Genomic DNA, 17,065 nt, shown 5'->3' on the forward strand with positions numbered 1-17,065 from the left:
ACATATATCCCCATATCTCCTCCTTATTTTGTCTCCCTCCCTATCCCACCCCTCTAGGTGGTCACAAAGCACTGAGCTCATCTCCCTGTGCTATGCAGCTGCTTCCCACTAGCTATCTGTTTTACATTTGGTAGTATATATATATCCATGCCATTCTCTCACTTTGTCCCAGCTTACCCTTCCCCCTCCCCGTATCCTCAAGTCCATTCTCTAGTAGGTCTGTGTCTTTTTTCCCATCTTGCCCCTAGGTTCTTCATGACCATTATTATTTTTTTTTGGACTCCATGTATATGTGTTAGCATATGGTATTTGTTTTAAAAATGAAAGCAAGTATTTTAAAACACTTGTTCTCCCAAATTTAAAATAATCATCTAACTTCTCCATTTAGCATTCTTTTGGAAAACTTATAAATTATTTAGGCAAATGCTACTTCTCATTCTTCATCCATTTCCATGGTTAAAACCTAGGTGTTTCTCAAAGGACTGGGATGTCACCGAGTATGGTGTCTGTGAGTTGATTGATATCGTATCAGAGATTCCAGACACGACCATCTGCTTGTCCCAACAAGATAATGAAATGGTGATTTGTATCCCCAAAAGAGGTATGTGACTTAAATTTGCTGAAAGAAAGTTGTCTGTCTCAGTGGTCATTTTAACATGGAATCATACAAGGGATGCACTTTCCCACTCCTTCTCTGTGATTCCTGAAGATTGCATGGAAAGTGCAGTGTGAAAACTGCTCTGCCAGGCAGTGGATCCTAGCGTCCTCAGAGTGGGGAAGCCACTTGTCAAGAAGAAAACCAGGCTATTTTTTCAGAATTCACTCTAAGGGGAAAAAAGGGCATAACGAGCACTTTCTGAAAATGTCTCCTTCAGCCTGCCTCTGGCTGTTTATGCTGTAATTATCCGTTTGAGTCAGTTACCGTGGCTGTTGCTTGTCTCTTCTTTTTAACTCTGAGATAACACACTTGAGAAGGAAAGAAGACTCAAATGGATGTTTCATCTTCCACATTTTAGTAGTTCCAGTTGAGGTCTGGGGTGGGAACTAGGACAGAAAAATTAAATCTACACACAGTTGTGTTCTCCCGCTCTTATCAGTCAGTGGGTCTTAAACTGTGCTGTTGCAGAACACTGATGTCCATGAAATCATAGTATTCCAAAGCTAAAATGACTAATGCCAGTCTTTTCATAATTCTAATTTAAAATTTAATAGAAACAGAAATCTAAGTTTAAACTTTTCTCTCCTTTGTTTTTGTTAAACTTTTGGTGCCTGATACTCTTTGCTGCTAGCAATTTTAACTGAAGATCAGATGAGTAAACAAAGCATGTTAATATTCAGAAGTGTGGTTTAGTAAAATAATTTCTAGATTACTTTTTAAAGTACAGAGACATGTATGTGTGTCATGTTCATATATGTGGAGTGGGTGTGGGGAGGTGGAGGGGCTAGAGAAATTATTTCTAGTTTGTAAGCTGAAATTATATAGGTGTGTATTTGTGCGTATGTGTGTCATGACTTCCTGGTGTTCTGCCCTTGATTGAATTTGAAAACCATCTGGAAAGAGAAGAGTGTGTTGGTTTTAGGTTGTGTGTGTTTGGAAGGCAGAGATGGTATCTCTTGTAACCAGTGCATAGGACTTACTACACTAATAATGTCGAGCACAAATGGGTAGAAGAAGATCGTGGTTCATGGTTTGTTTTTTGGTTTTTTAAAGAACGTACCCAGGATGAAATAGAAAGGACAAAACAGTTCTCCAAGGATGTTGTAGATTTGCTGCGACACCAACCCCATTTCCGGATGCCCTTTAATAAATTTATCCCCTCTTACCATCACCACTTTGGCCGGCAGTGCAAACTCGCATACTACGGGTTTACCAAACTACTCGAACTTTTTGAAGCCATACCTGATATTTTACAAGTAAGTGAAGAAATTCTAATTATATCTTTCAGAAAAATGTAAGGGGGAATTAAAAAAAATGTTTTTCAGACCTGTTTGCCTGGGCAGTAGGGAGTTATGAAATAGGATGAAAATTTGAAATACTTCAGTCAGAGAAGCTGTGTTGTTGGCTTCTTAGTATTTTTAGGTAAATGTGGTTTTTCCTTCAATAAAGAAATCATTCTTCAGGTTAGTTTTAGGTAATCTGTTGAGAAAAGGATTACATAGCTTGTTTCATAAACTGAATCTTCTCTCATGAGCCCCGTACTTTTCAGATCTCTTCTGTTGGAGGTGGGCGTGAGTGCACGAGGTGATGCAAATGCTTGGCTGTTAAGTCATCGCTGTTAAACCAGATTTCTGTTGTTGATTTTCATTACTCTTACCATCTTTGACCCCTGCAGTGCTTAAAAATTTTGTGTGTGTGTGTGTGTGTGTAAAATACCTACCTGCCCATTTTTAAGCGCACAGCTCAGCAGTGTTAAATATGTTCACACTGCTGGGCAGCTAATTTCCAGAACTTCCTAATCTTGCAAAACTGAAATCGGACATCCATTAAAGAACACTGAAGTGCTTCTTAGTTCCTAATTGTATACATTTTATGCCATTTAATCCCGTGAACAGTCATAACTGGTTCTCCCTTTCCTCCTCCTGTGTGTTTTCCAAGGTATTGGAATGTGGAGAAGAAAAAATCCTTACTTTGACAGAGGTCGAACGGTTCAAAGCTCTAGCTGCCCAGTTTGTTAAACTCCTTCGGTCCCAAAAAGATAACTGCCTTATGATGACAGATCTGCTTACAGAATATGCTAAGACCTTTGGTTACACATTTCGTCTCCAAGACTACGATGTCAGTTCAGTTTCGGCTCTAACACAGAAACTCTGCCATGTTGTAAAGGTAACATTTTTTTTTTCACGTAGTAAGACTTGCAGCGGCATAATCCTCATTGGGATGTTTGCGTGCGATTTAGCATTTCTGTATTTACACCTTGCACTGCTTACTGTTGTTTCACAACTTGTGTTTTTAATACGTTTTTGGGTAATAGGAGATGACTTGGGTTTGGCAGTTCAGATTTTTGGTCTTGCTTTTGTGTGTCTTTTAGTGGCCTCGCCAAAATAATGTCTCTGTGAACATTTGCGAAGTCGCCAGTTTATCCCAGGGTGTTTATTCTTGGGTGTCTCAGTCTCAGTCCTGCTGACCTGAAGTTGGATCCTTGTACACAGATCTTTGTCTCCGAAGTTTTGGGGAGACTGAAATCACAGCTCTCCTTTCCGGATTCGGACTCACTTATGGAGTAGGTTTAGGAGCAGGCTGGGGCTCAGAGTTGCCTTGGTTGCTGGAGAGGCCGGACTGGAGAGGGTGACTGCCTCTTCTTCCCCAGCCTGTGCTGAACTGACCCTCGCAGTCCTGGGAACAGTGTGCAGGCTGCGTCCACCACAGGACCAAGAAAACTCACTACAAGGAGGAAGAAGTGGAAGGAAAATGTACGAAGTGGTGGCAGTGCCAGTCACAGGTCTGGAAGGAGTCTGTTTCTATGCTGGGCAGTTAGAGGAGGAGGACCCTTCGTGGGAGGCAGGGATGCAGAGGCCGGAGAGCAGGAAGAACACTAGGAGTGGGGAACGTCCAAGGCCAAGGACGAGGAGTGGCCGGCAGCACCAGGTGCTACTGAGAGGGCAGGTGAGACAGGACTTAGTGACCGCGGGGCCAAGCTGATTGCAGGTACGTGGTGCTGCTGGCCGGAGCAGGATCGGCGCCAGTGATATGGGACCACAGCCGCACTGAGTGGGCTGAGAAACGAGGAGGCGGCGGGGGCGAGACATTGGCAGCAGGTGACTAGACAGCTGTTCGGTTTGTTTGCTTGTGAAGGAGAAGAGCAGGAGACTGTGGGTCTGAGCCAGCGAGTGCTTGCTGGCTGTTCTTTCCAGTCGGGGAGCCGCCGAGAAGGCTCTCTTTGAGAGAGATTGATACACAAAGGCCAGAAAGGGTGGTGGGGTGAGGGTCCTGAGGGAGCCAGAGGCGTGGGAATTGGCATTCAGTGGAAGGAGGGACAGCTCTGACGTTAGTATTTTGACAAAAGGGAAGCGGGTAGGGCGGAGGCGGATGTAGGGGAGTTTGATGTGTGTCACCAGGAAAAGAGGGAATTACCTTCCCAGAGCTCTTCCTCTGTCAAGTACAAGGTGAGAGCAACTGCTTAGAGAGAGGGAGAGAGAGACGGGATTCCAGACTGAAGAGCTGAGAAGGTCTGAATTGTCAGTGGTGAGCGGGAGAGGGGCCTGATCAGGGAGGCCGTAGGGGTGCTGGGAGCGTGGAGCTCCCCAGGGCTGAGTGCACGTAGGTTTCCTGTGGAGAGAGTGGAGATGTGGCTGCTTGGGTACAGACTCAGGGAAAGCAGAGCGTTGGGTTCAAGGTGGGATTTTGCCAGGTGGGTGCAATGAAAAGACATAGGGACAAAGGAGTGTAGATAAGAGTATTGACAGGAATGTTCATGACTTAATGGCCTATCAGTGCCAAGATGGATAAAAGAGGAAAGTGAAGAAAAGAGAGGGCTCGTGAATCGGGAGGAAGTAGGAGTCCATGCTGGCAAAGTTGAAGAAACATAAGAATTGAGCGTTCGGATCGCCTTCTTGTCTCCAACCCTGGCATCTGCTTCAGGCAGGATGTGTGGGAGGTTCGAATGAGTGATTCTGGAAGTGGGCCGTGACAAGGTCCCCAGTGTGGCCTGGGGTGGGGTCTGGAGTGGAACTGAGTAGAACAGAATGTCATTGGAGATGAGAACTTAGAGGAGCTGAAGGCCCTGGTGTGGGACAGGCCCCCTGGATGTTCATTTGCTCAGGGTGATGGCAGTTGGAGGGCTTTGGTGGATCGGAAGACTAAGCCAATACCGCTGACTGTGATGAATAAGGGCCGATGACTGGGACATTCGGATGTGAGCATTAAAGTGGGAAAAGATGGGAGTGGCTCCAGCTTTGTAACCTGGTTGCACATTGCGATCTCCCGGGGAGCTTCTGGGAAATACTGAGGCCTCTGTGATTCTTATAGAATGAGGCCAGGTGTGCTCTGAGCCTCAGAGCACAGATAAGCTCACGAGGTGATTCTAATGTGTAGCCTGGGTCGAGAATCAAGAGATGTATCTAAGTAGCATCAAGCAGGTTTTTATTTTTTCTTCTTAATAATAGTCTGGGCATCTAAGAAGATGACTCGGACTCCCCTGGGCTTGTATCTGTTGATTGATTAAACCCCAGGTCTGCTGAGGAAATCCGTAGTGTGAATCTTCACAGATCCATAACCACGATGAGTGGAGTCAGGGTTGACCCACCAGCCTCCTGCCCTGGCTCTGGGTGGGCGTCGGCTCCAAAGACAAACTGGTACTGGGCTAGCTCCTCAAATGCCACCCACCCTCTGCCTCCAAGGGTCCAAAGCCCCTGAGCTTGACCCGTGGTCCTGGCTGGAAATCAGATAAAGGGGAAAACAGCCGTGATAGTGAGCAGTGGTTCACCTGCCCAGGCCTGAGCAGCCTGTGTCCTGAAGCTCTGCCTGTTTTCTCTCCCATGATGGCTCACTTCACAGACACGGCCCCCCTCCCACCCGCACCATGCCCAAGGCCTGCAGGTCTCAGCCACCAAATGTTTGTTTCTTCACATGCTTCACATGCTGTTTGGTCCCCAAATGATAAGCCGTGTCTCTTTCACAAGGTTTCCCTCCCAATACACTTAATCAGTTAAAGCCTTTATCTCCTTGAGAATCTGAAAAAAAAATCGAGAAGTAGACATATAGTCAGACATGAAAATACCAGCTTTTTTTCAAGTGCTTATGGGCTATAAGAATGCGGCTTGCCCTTATGTCTAGAGAAGGCCTTGTGTCTAGCCCCTGGGACACACACGTGGGGCAAGTCGACTACAGAGCAGCTCTGTAGAGGGTTGCCTGCAATCTAACTACTTCCTGCTTTCGGAGAACACCAACCCTTAATTCACAAGCTTGGGCCAATGGATGTCTGCTGGCCGGTCTTATCTCCTTCTCTTGGGAGAGCGGTGGTGTTGATGGAAGTTTCTGGTTCTGGACCAGCAGGGAGGGAGGGAGAGAATGACTTCTGCTGCAGTTGGTCTGAAGTGTTGATCTGGGGTCCCAAAGAAGCTACAGCAAACCCACTCACTTTACTTCAGTTTAAGAGAAAAACTTAGAGATTTTCCTCTTTTGGTCTCGTTTGCCAAAGTGAAACTAGATGAACCAGGTATGACCCAGGCTGTCTCTCTTGAGTTCTGAAAAGTTTGCATTCTTGTTCTTCCCAGGTTGCTGATATGGAATCTGGCAAACAGATTCAGCTGATCAACCGCAAGTCTCTGCGTGCTCTCACTGCCCAACTGCTGGTATTGCTGATGTCTTGGGAGGGAACTGCCCATCTTTCTGTTGATGAGCTCAAGAGACACTATGAAACCACCCACAGTACTCCTCTCAACCCCTGTGAATATGGGTTCATGACTTTGACCGAACTTCTGAAGAGTCTGCCTTACTTAGTTGAGGTATGAATGGTAATGGTTCTGGAACCACCATAATGAAAACTGTTGTATTGGGTATTTATAGATCACCAAATGGTCTAGATTAGACTGATTGGTCATTTTATAGACAGACAGAGGCGTTGGCAGGTGCAGGCACCCTGCCCAAACAAGTGACAAGCCAGGATGAAAGCCCTGGCCTCCAGATTCTTAGACTGGGGTGCCTTTTTCCTGTACCAAGCTAGACTCTGCTGCTGTTACCTCTTTCTGAAGGAGATCGCTTATGTGGTGGTCTGTCAGTCACATGCAGGGCAGAAAGGAAGGTTGACTGGCTGGTCACCAGGTGGCCTTTCAAGAATCACAGTTCGGGGGGACTTCCCTGGTAGTGCAGTGGTTAAGAATCCACCTGCCAATGCAGGGGACATGGGTTTGATCCCTGGTCTGGGAAGATCCCACATGCCGTGGAGCAAATAAGCCCATGCGCCACGACTACCGAGCCTGCACCCTAGAGCCTGCAAGCCACAACTACTGAAGCCCACGCGCCTAGAGCCCATGCTCCGCAACAAGAGAAGCCCGCGCACCACCACGAAGAGTAGCCCTGGCTCGCCACGACTACAAAAAGCCCGCGCTCAGCAATGAAGACCCAACGCAGCCGCCATAAATAAATAGATAAATAAATAACTCTTAAAAAAAAAAAAAAAGAATTGCAGTTCAGGAATTCCCTAGCAGTCCAGTGGTTGGGACTCCATGCTTCCACTGCAGGGGGCCCAGGTTCGATCCTTGGTCAGGGAACTAGGATCCCACAAGCCGCGTGGTACAGTTTAAAAGAAAAAAAGGATGATACTTCAAGATTAGAAGAATAGTAAGAGAATACTGTGTGCAATTGTGGGACAACAAATATAAAAACCTAGAGGAAATAGGTAAGATCCTGAGGAAAAAAGTTAAATTGACTCCAGATTTTTAAGAAGTTAAAAATTAGACCAGTTAACACAAAAAAGACTGAACGTCATTGAAATTTTACCACTGACAAAAGGCACAAGGACCAGATGGTTAAGAACTGGGTTTTAACTCACCTAAAAAATAACTCCAACTTTTTAAAAACCACTTCTAGATCACTTGGAAAAAAAAAAAAAGATGGGAAGCACACCACTTCTTTTATGAAGCCAAAGTAACTTTAATACCAGTCCCCCAAAAGAAAATGATTCTAAATAGAATATTAACTAAATAAATCCCGCAATGTAAGAAAACAATGATTATACCATTGTTATCATATAACCACGTGACCAATAATTAAATAATTTTAAAACTCTCTCCTTGGCCAAACAGTCTCCCCTGAGCCACTTTCTAGACTATACTTTGTCTTTGGGCCCTGCCCTTATCCTTGATGGGCCCACATGGCCCAGTTTTAGAGAGAATCTCCTACCCTTGGAATCTGATCACCCTGGCTTACCTTCTGCAAGAATCCTGTTAGGTCAGTTTAACAAGAATTCCCCCTACCCTGGATGTCCCTCTCCCCAGCCCCCCTTGGCTATAAGTCCTCACTTTTCCTTGTATCTGAAAAGGACACCTACACTTATACCCTGTTGCAATAGTCCTGAAGAAAATCTGTTTTTTCCACTTTAACTACTATCCAGCTCTGGTTTTCTTTCACAATATCAAATCGAACATTTTCTAAACTCTGTTAATTATATATTATATGAACACTAGTTCTAGGCAATATTAGTGGATGTTCCTGGACCAAAGGCTTTCCATGGCCAGCTAAGGCTGGGAAAGATCTGTTCTCTAGGAGATCTCAGTGAGGGCATGTTAGACTGAAAGGCTTACGGTAAACAGATTTGCTTACTTGAGGACAAAAGGTTTTTGTGGGGTTTTTTCCCTTTATTGCTTTTGTTGTTGTTGTTTTAAGAACAGTGATGTTGTTGTCCTGCATCACGGTGTTCCTTGGGGAGACGAGGTTTAGTGGCTTCGTCCCCACTGTCTGGTGCCCCTTTGTCCACTTAGGGGTTTGCCCTCTCTCTTCACTGCCTCCTTTCGTTTGAGATCTCAGTTTACCAGTTTCCTTCCTTTCTGACACACGATTTCGTCAGACCTCTGCTGCCTTACACCTACAAATAGGACCCGAGTTGGCTCAAGGCTATAGCCCTCTCTTGGAGGAGATCCTTGAATCAATCTCTCCTCCTCCCTGGCTTTTTGCACGTTTTCAAGTTGACTTGGCATCTTTTCACTCTCTGAGAGACCCTCACTTCTAGGATGCAGGACCAGTCACTCTGGAAGTTTCTAATGCTGCTGTTTTCTCCTGGACCAGGTTTTTACTAATGATAAGACAGAGGAGTGTGTGAAGCTCACAAGTCTGTATTTGTTTGCCAAGAACGTGCGGTCTTTGCTTCATACTTACCACTACCAGCAGCTTTTCCTTCATGAATTTTCCATGGCCTATACCAAGTATGTCGGAGAAACACTGCAACCCAAGACGTATGGCTACAGTAGTATAGAGGAGCTCTTGGGAGCGATCCCACAGGTGGGTGTTTTCTCAGTTTCTTGGAGGGTGTCCTACTGGAGAGCCACAGGCTCACTCGTGGACAGAATAATGAAACTGCAGGCATTTTGAACTGATCCTTTCAAAACATACATACCGTTGGAGAAAAATGAATGATTTTAGCATTTCTCCTTCATTCTGCAAACCTTCATTAAATTCCTAGGTGCGAGGTGGGTGAGTCCCAGACCCTGCCCTCAGAAAGGTATGGGGTAATGGAGAGTCAAGACATCTGAGCAGGTGACAGTCGGTGTGGTCAGTGCAGCCGTCGGTGGGCACTGAGGAGGACAGGTGCGGGGGATCCCAGAGCAGAGTCCTCACGATGTGTAGAAGTTAATCAACCACGTGACAAAGAGGGGAGAGGGCAGACAGTGTAAGCAGATGCAGAGCAGCGAGAAGTAGTGTGGAGCTCCCGAGCTGGAGCCTCTCAGCGAAATAAGAGCTCAGTTATGGAGGCCAAGACTGTGGAGAGAGGGGAGGAGCCTCGGGGCTGCTGTAGGAAGCGCCATGGGGCTGCTGTCCATGGTAGAGTTGAGAGAACCAGGAGGAGAGGAGGAGCCTGCCACTGCGGAGGCCCAGGTGAGCGCTACGCTGGGCTTGAGCCTGAGTGAAGGAAGTAGGAAGGGACACGAGGGTAGGACAGCGTGGGAGCCGAGATGAGGGACTTGGTGTCAGATGCACGTGCGGGGCTCTGGGAGCCAAGGGCCACTGCTGCCTCTCTCTCGGCGGAGGTGGGGGCAGTGTTATTAGGTCGGGGCCCTTGTTTTATGGTCAGGGTAATGAGCTTAGCTTGAGGGGCGTGGGAGAGCCATTAATTCTTTTAAGGTGCATTTAGTATCTGGAAAAAATGGTAAGAGCTCCCACATGAGAACTAGCTTCATTTATATACCAGCTCTGGTGTTTGCGAGGTGATGTTTTTAAAGAGCCATAAAGAGTACTTTTTAAGCTGAGTCTCACAACTTCTAAGACTACAGCTTTTTATAAGCAGCATGTTTCTGCCAGCCTCTGTTGCTTTAAAACAAAGTGTAGAAGATTTTTTCTTGGCGTTAATTTGGTCTTTAAGTCCTAGTACGTTTAAGTATGTTACCAAACACAGTAGGTCACACTCTTCCTGAATTTTAGGGCTTATTTCCCCTCCTTTTCCACTGCTTAACCAGTAGTATGTCTTGTGTGCAGGTGGTCTGGATAAAAGGACATGGTCATAAGAGAATTGTAGTGTTAAAAAATGACATGAAAAGTAAGTAAGCCCCATCCCCTCCCCCTTCAGAAGCCCCAGTTCTCGCCCTGATCCCCCTTTGATGGGTGCTTTTTGTCTTCCAGGTCGTGTGAGTTCACTTGGTCTCCCCTCTGCCAGTCATGAAACCCGGCCCTCAGCTACCGAGCGCATCCTGGAGGTGCCCGAATCTCGCACAGCCTTGGAACTCAAACTCGGAGCAGGTGGTGACGGTAAGAGAGGAAAAGCAAAGCAAAGCTGGTGAAATTTTCAGGAAATGGCTTGGGGTGGAGCTGGGGTGGTTTGAGGGTGAAGGATGATGCTGGGTCATTTTCATTCGTTAAAGGTAAGTATTCATGCATTTTCCAAAGGAGTCTGGTGTTTGGTTAAGAACAGAGGAAAAACTGGCCTGCATTTGATGGTTGACCGGTTAATGTTCTTGAAGGATGTCGGCAGCCCCCATAATGACAAAAAGCCAGCATAATTCAGATGTTAAAGGAAAAAGATTCTGACACTTATTAGAATACTTCAAGATGATTGCAGTGGAGTCAACTCTGCTGCCCTTGGAGAGAGAGAGGGAGCTTAGCTCTGAATGCGACAAGGACAAGTGGGGGCTTATAGTCAAGGAGCAGAGAGCAAGGGGGTCGGTGGCTGGGAAACTACCAAGAGGAGACAACAAGGTAGGGGGATTCCTGCCGACCTAAGAGGATTTTTGTTAAAGGCAGGCCAAGGACTTAGACATCAAAGGTTGGGGGTGGGGTGGGATGAGGAACTTGATCAGATATCAAAAGGCTGGGGGATTTTTGCTAAACTGACTTCTCAAGATTCTTGTCAAGACTGGACATGGCAAGGACACGAGACACAGAAGACCAAGGTCAAGGTCTGGTGGAGAAGAGGGCTTGGAGGAGCCTGACTCCTGACTAAAGTTGGGTTAGGGAGAGTCTTTGTCACAGGACATTCCTGGGAAAGACTTGATAGTAATGAATTAGTATTACTCAGAACAACATCGAGTGATCCCGATTTTATGTGGAATCTTCTGTGTACTAGATAGAAATCAACTCGCTTGAATTTTGAGTCTGTTGCTAGATACGAGAATTTTATGTTCTTAAGACTCTGCAAATTGTTAAATAGTTACAAGTGCTACTGTGCTCTCTGTTTATAGGATAATCCGCTATGTAGCATTTTACATTTTTACAAAGCACCTGAATGTAGCTCATCCTCTCAAGCTGTCAGCACAGCCTTCAGCAGTAGTTACCTCCATCCTACAAATGAAGGACTGAAATTCCGGGAGGTTAAGTAGCTTACCCAAGAGCACTCAGCGAGGAAGTGACAGAACTGGGACCCAAGTCTTCTAATTCGGACCTTTTGCTCGCTTAACTACTTTCTATGGGTTTTTAAATTTTTCTCAGCGTTTTTTAATTGCCCCCTTTGTTCCTAAGAACACAAATCGGGAGATCCTGGCTGTGGCATCTCACCTACCGAGAGTGACCCAGACCTTTCTGTTAATGGCTTTTTTTAAACCTTGAGTACTTCCTGACCTTAAGGAGAAGGCAGGCTTCAGGCATAGGCCGCGCAGTCCTGAGCGGAGCCCCGCTTGCCGTCTCCCCCAGGGCCCCGTCCGGTGGAGCAGGAGCTCCTCCGCCTGACCAGCGACTCCCCTGTGGACCTCTTGTGCGCGCCTGTCCCGTCGTGCCTGCCGTCCCCTCAGCTGAGACCGGATCCCGTCATCCTCCAGTCCGCTGACCTCATTCAGTTTGAGGAGCGCCCTCAGGAGCCTTCTGGTAGGAGGCCCTGTGTCACTGTGGGGTTTTCTCTGTGGATTTAATTAAACGGTAAACCCTTAATGCCAAGATGTTCACTGTTTGATGGGAGTGGGGAGAGACTCTACCTTTCCAGGCACAAATATACCTGAGAGGATTATTCAGGACCCCCTTTTCCTATCAGGGTTCCTGCTCACAGCCCGAGGTGGCTGAGGGAGCAGCAAGCACGGGAGCGATGGTGGTCTTGAGGGGTGCCGCAGCTGCGCTGGGGGTGGGGACCCCACAGGAGAGCGTGCAGGGGCTTCCTGGGCTGTGCTCCCCACCTTTGGAAAGTGCAGCAACTCCAGCGGCAACCCCCGCCCGTCACCAGACATACACGTCACCCCCGGTCTGGCCCAGAGTTGAACGACTCCAGAGGGTACTGGGGCTCCGTGGGACTGTGAATAGGGGAGGGAGGGCACCTGTGTCTAGCGCCCCAGCTTGTGCCACAGCTAGAGATGGCATGGGCTGCAGGCTGCTCGGCTAGGAAGAGGCAGAGCCAGGATTGGAGCCCCAGGCCTCTTGTCTTTCTGTCGTGTCCCTGGCCTCCTGAGAGGCCGGCCCACCTGCTCTGTCGAGGTCCTTCCCTTGTCGTCTCCTCTGTTGGGATGGTCCTTCCCCGCTTTGCTGACACTGCCGTCCAGGAGATGACCCTGCTGACCACAGGCCTCGGTCTTCTTAGCAGCCTTTGGCACCTTTGGCACCGTCACCCAGTGAAAGAGCTGAGGCTGTTTATCTGGAAGATAGTCAGTGAGGAGACGTATACCTACCTGGCTGTGGAGCTGGACCTGGGCTGTGGCGATGGCAGGGGTGGTTCCCCTAGAAGCAGACTTGGTGGGAAATTGACGTTAGCTCTTCTGTGGGTGTAGCCTTGGTGTGTTTAGTGTACTGAGTTCAACCGTCCCTGTGTGTCGGGGAGAGAAATAACCTGAGCGGTGCTGGCAGTTCTGTCCGTTATTCTCCCCAGCGAGAGTCAGCCTGAGAGCTGAGCTGAGGTTCTGCCTCCCCGCCGTCACCCTCAGCCTCTGTGTTCCTTTGGTGCGGGAGCCCCTTGCACACGCAGTGGCAGTCCAAGGTGTAAGGACACATCACTTCCAAGCAGTGTCTCTGTACCTACAGCAGGCTAGTTACTTGTGGCTCAGCCAGAGAAAGAGCAGCGTGTGCGCGCTCTGGGAAAAGTGGCTGCTTCACTTCCTGGATTTTTGAGGGTACTTCTGACTCTGTGCAGTTCTCCCCTTATCTCTGCTTGCCCTGCTCCCCACTCCCCCTCCCCAGCCCCACCTTGGGTGCACGAAGAGCACGGTACTCTGTCAGTGGAATAGGCCAGGGCCCCTGGTACCAAGGCCCCTCCTGGTCTGAAAGTCTTTAGGTCACATGTGGCTTATGGGTCCTTAACTACCTGACAGAGAGAATGAAGGCAGAGAAAGTGGAAAAAAATGTTAAACCACTGCGCATTGATTTGTAGCCAAAAACGAAGGTCTCTGAAGTTTTGTAATTCAAGGGAGACCTGAGACGAAGTTGATAAATGTTTGACTTATGTGACATATAATATTGGCCACAGAGCTAATAAGTAAATTATGGCATAGGTGTGACATTTGGGGAGTATTTTTTTGAGAAATGAGGAAAACTGAAAACGAACACTTTTTGCAGGTCCTAGAACTGAATGTGTTTGCTTTCCTGTATTTACAGAAATTATGGTTTTAAACCAAGAAGAGAAAATGGAAATTCCAATACCAATGAAGAACGAAAACCTGCCCTCTGATTCCAGCTCATCTGGCATCTCAGCGGCTGTCCCAGTGCCTCCCTGCCTCTCCACGGAAACCCCAGAGTCGCTGCTCAGCAAGGACCCTGTGGAAAGCCCAGCCAAAAAGCAACCCAAAAATAGAGTAAAATTGGCAGCCAACTTTTCCTTTGCACCTATAACCAAGCTTTGAGTCTTGTTTTGAACATAGAATTAGGATGGGAAAGCACTGTCTGATTCTGCACACAAAAGTGGGTTCAAAAACACCTTTTCTGTTTTGATGAAGACCCCCAGAAACCAGCTACTTCATCTTTAGACATATTCCATAATGTTTTGTTTCTCTTACATTGACACAGCTTTGAGCTGAATTTTTTCTTTCAGTTTTTCCCCCACTTATTTGGAAAAAAAAAAATTCTGTCATTTGTTAAAGAATCCTTAATATATTTTAACAAATTTTTGTTAGTTACTATGAAGTGTAATGGTGTTCTGTAAGAAGACAGCAGTGAGGACTCAGCAAGGAGGAAGTGGTTTTACTTCCATCAAGCCATGTCAGTGGTAAAATCTTACATGTAGCATAATATAGTCTCTAAGCCTTTGCTTACTGATGTTTTCAGACAGTATTAATCAAATGCATGAGGTGTCTTTGAAGCAAAGCCTGTTCTGTGATCCTGTGCAATCACAACACTGAAGGAGAATGGTGGGCGAGGCAGGAAGAATGTATTTTCTGGTTGGATGTGAAGGCTCCTGGCTTCCATGTGACTTGTAAGCGTGCCTTGTTTTTTATTTAACTATGTCTGTAGTTGACAAATGTGGCTTCATCACAGATTTTTAAAAATGTTTCCACTTTGGGGTTCCATTTAGGAGCTTTCTAGAAAGTCAAGGATGTTTTAAGCTTCCCTTTTATGTTAAGTTCCAGTTTGATATGGGTTAGGTTAAGGAAAAGGAGATGGTCTTGGTGTCATGAATTTAAAGTCAGCATTTGAATTCCAACACACATTATTGTGTGTCGAGAGGCAATGTTGGGAAGAGAGTCTGATTTTCTAAAATATGCATCAAATGCATAAATTACAAATCAGAGCTGAGGAGGGAGGTGCTTTAACAGGAACGGTATCAATGCTCTTTCCACTAGGAAGAGACAGAAATTCTATCTATACATAGGAAGGCCAAGGTTGATCAACTTAACCTTGTATTCATAATTTTAAAGCTGGTTTTGGTAGCTGGGAAGCTTTGTGTGTGAGTATTTGTGTCTGTTAACTCAGTGTCTTTTAATAGTGTCTGCTTTTACTCTGTTACTTCTTGCTGTTGGAAGCATGTTTGGGTTTTTTTGTGGTGTCTGATGTTGGCATTTGGGAAAAGCCAGCTTTTGAGGGAGCACTGCCCTGTGGAATGACCTTCGCCTTGAGGTGGCTGAGGCATCCGGTGACAGGCAGCCTCTTACGCCTCCTGGAGAAACCTGACATTTACAATGGGTTGTATTTGTTGGGCAAAAAGGCGGATTCGTTCATAGAGCAGAAAAAAACCTGTAGGCATAAGGTCTTCCACTAGTTAGATGGTTTCTTTTGGGGAAATGGTTATATTTTGTAACTTCTAGAAAGCCGGAAAATGGGCTCTGATTTCATAGCCAGCATTTTGATAAAATGCCACAAAATAAGGGCTATTGAGAGATTTTTACAAGTAAGATTTTTTGTTCCCCAAATCTTTTAAATGAAGCCAGTGATTCCCAGTTCTCAGCACATGGCCCCAACCAAGATGGAACGGCCCTGGGAAAGCCTTCTAGGCATCATGGCACTCTTGAGTCCTCCCAAAGGCATTTCCTCTACCGACACAGTGTGACAGGAAGTAAAATGCAAAGGTGCACTTTTTTGTAAGAAGCTTTTAAACAGTGTGACAAAGTTGGTGTTGAGAACATCAGTGGCCTTATTCTGAGATTTCATAAGGCTGAGTTTGCACACGTGGACTTTAGTTTTGCTCGAAGGTAAAGAATGTGGACTTTAAAGATGTAAGAGGCACCATTACAAGTCACTAGGAACAGCCTCAAAGAGCAGCTTCTTTGGGCAACAGACAAAGAAGAGACTGGAGTTGTGCGCTGTGGTGTGGGTGTGGTTGAATTGTTCACTGGAGTCACCTGTCAGCCTGGGACGCGTGTGTGACTCCAACAATCGCTGTTTGAAGGTGTGAGAATACAGCGAAGCTCGTTGTGTTCGTAATGTACTCCACGATGGCCAGTCCAATTGCTATCTATTTTTTTTTTTATCTAGAGGTTTAATTGAATGATGTGACAGAATGATGTATGAGAATTAAGACAACGAAATTCTTTATTTCTGGGTGGAAAGATGTACCAGATTAGATTTATCTGTTTAAAAAAAGACAAAAGTTATCACCAAAACCCCCTTTCCCATCTTGCACTGTTTGTTTTGGATTGAGCTTGGGGGAAGAGATGTTTTTCTTAACTGTCTACTTTGTTTGAACACTTTTTCTGTGGTTCAAGTGCTGTTTTGTGTGTTGGGACCAAACAGTTGTCAATAAACTTTAAAAGCAAGCATCAAATTTTTGAGTTTTGCAAGTGAGTGTTTTGTTTGTTTGAGGTGGGGGATTGTATACCAGTCCAGTTGTGTCAGCTTCTCATCCCTTCTGAGAACCTGAGATGGAAAGCAAATTGGTCTGTCGCCTTAGAGCCTCTTGAAATTTGGCATCTGGCCCTGGCAGGTGACTGGACTATTGGCCCTTCGTGGTCAGGACCCTCCAGGGTTTCCAGCCTCGCTCCAGCTCATAATCGTTTGGGGAAAATACAATAATCACAAATACCCTCCAGTTATAAAACTTGGGATAATTCCTAGGAACTCTCTCCCTGGGAAAGAAATCCATTTTGCAGGCCACCTTGGTTTTTGTCACTGCCAAGCATGCTCTTTGAATAGCCTGTTTGAAAGAGACTTCTTTCACAGATTCCATTGTGAAACCCTTTTCCTGAGACCACTGTTACTCCCCACCCACTCTCCACTCCCGTCTCAGGATTTTGAAAGGACCCAGAAGAGACTTGAATGTTTGGGTAAATTGCTTCTTGATGAAGTGCAGTTTTTTTAAAGTTCAACATTAAAAGTCTCTTAAAAACCTCTGGCAATCCTTTCAAAACACCTTTCACGGTAGCCAGTTTTTGCCAGGAAACTTGAGCAGCCACTGTGCCCCTTTAGAGGGGGCAAGGGAATTTGGAAGGTCTAGATTGCGGGTTGAAACAGGGCGTCACATTTATCTTTGTGCAATTCCCATCCGGTCTGGAGATGGCAGCCTAGCAGACGTGGTCAGGGTGAAAGCAGACCTGTCCACACAGAGGAGATGGATGTGACCTTCTAGGACCTGACTTCAGA

General features: G+C 46.3%; 1 protein-coding gene across 7 annotated transcripts in view; it reads left to right on the forward strand.

The window, feature by feature from the left end:
* MARF1 (meiosis regulator and mRNA stability factor 1) overlaps window positions 1-16,250 on the forward strand; it is a 40,663-nt gene extending 24,413 nt beyond the window's left edge. For 6 of the 7 annotated variants that reach the window (XM_024744296.1, XM_024744300.1, XM_024744297.1 and 3 more), the window contains 9 exons: window positions 468-601; window positions 1,712-1,914; window positions 2,597-2,824; window positions 6,214-6,444; window positions 8,723-8,935; window positions 10,127-10,187; window positions 10,271-10,396; window positions 11,774-11,944; window positions 13,652-16,250. In XM_024744296.1, the coding sequence (XP_024600064.1) occupies window positions 468-601; window positions 1,712-1,914; window positions 2,597-2,824; window positions 6,214-6,444; window positions 8,723-8,935; window positions 10,127-10,187; window positions 10,271-10,396; window positions 11,774-11,944; window positions 13,652-13,896 (1,612 nt within the window). In that variant the 3' untranslated portion in view covers window positions 13,897-16,250. Of the gene's footprint in view, window positions 1-467; window positions 602-1,711; window positions 1,915-2,596; window positions 2,825-6,213; window positions 6,445-8,722; window positions 8,936-10,126; window positions 10,188-10,270; window positions 10,397-11,773; window positions 11,996-13,651 lie in introns of all 7 variants that reach the window. The other variant, XM_024744299.1, reaches the window with a different exon arrangement.
* Window positions 16,251-17,065: the final 815 nt, after the last annotated feature.

Source organism: Neophocaena asiaeorientalis, unplaced genomic scaffold (genome assembly GCF_003031525.2).
Source record: "Neophocaena asiaeorientalis asiaeorientalis breed wild unplaced genomic scaffold, Neophocaena_asiaeorientalis_V1.1 scaffold91, whole genome shotgun sequence".
Classification (NCBI taxonomy): Eukaryota; Metazoa; Chordata; class Mammalia; order Artiodactyla; family Phocoenidae; genus Neophocaena; species Neophocaena asiaeorientalis.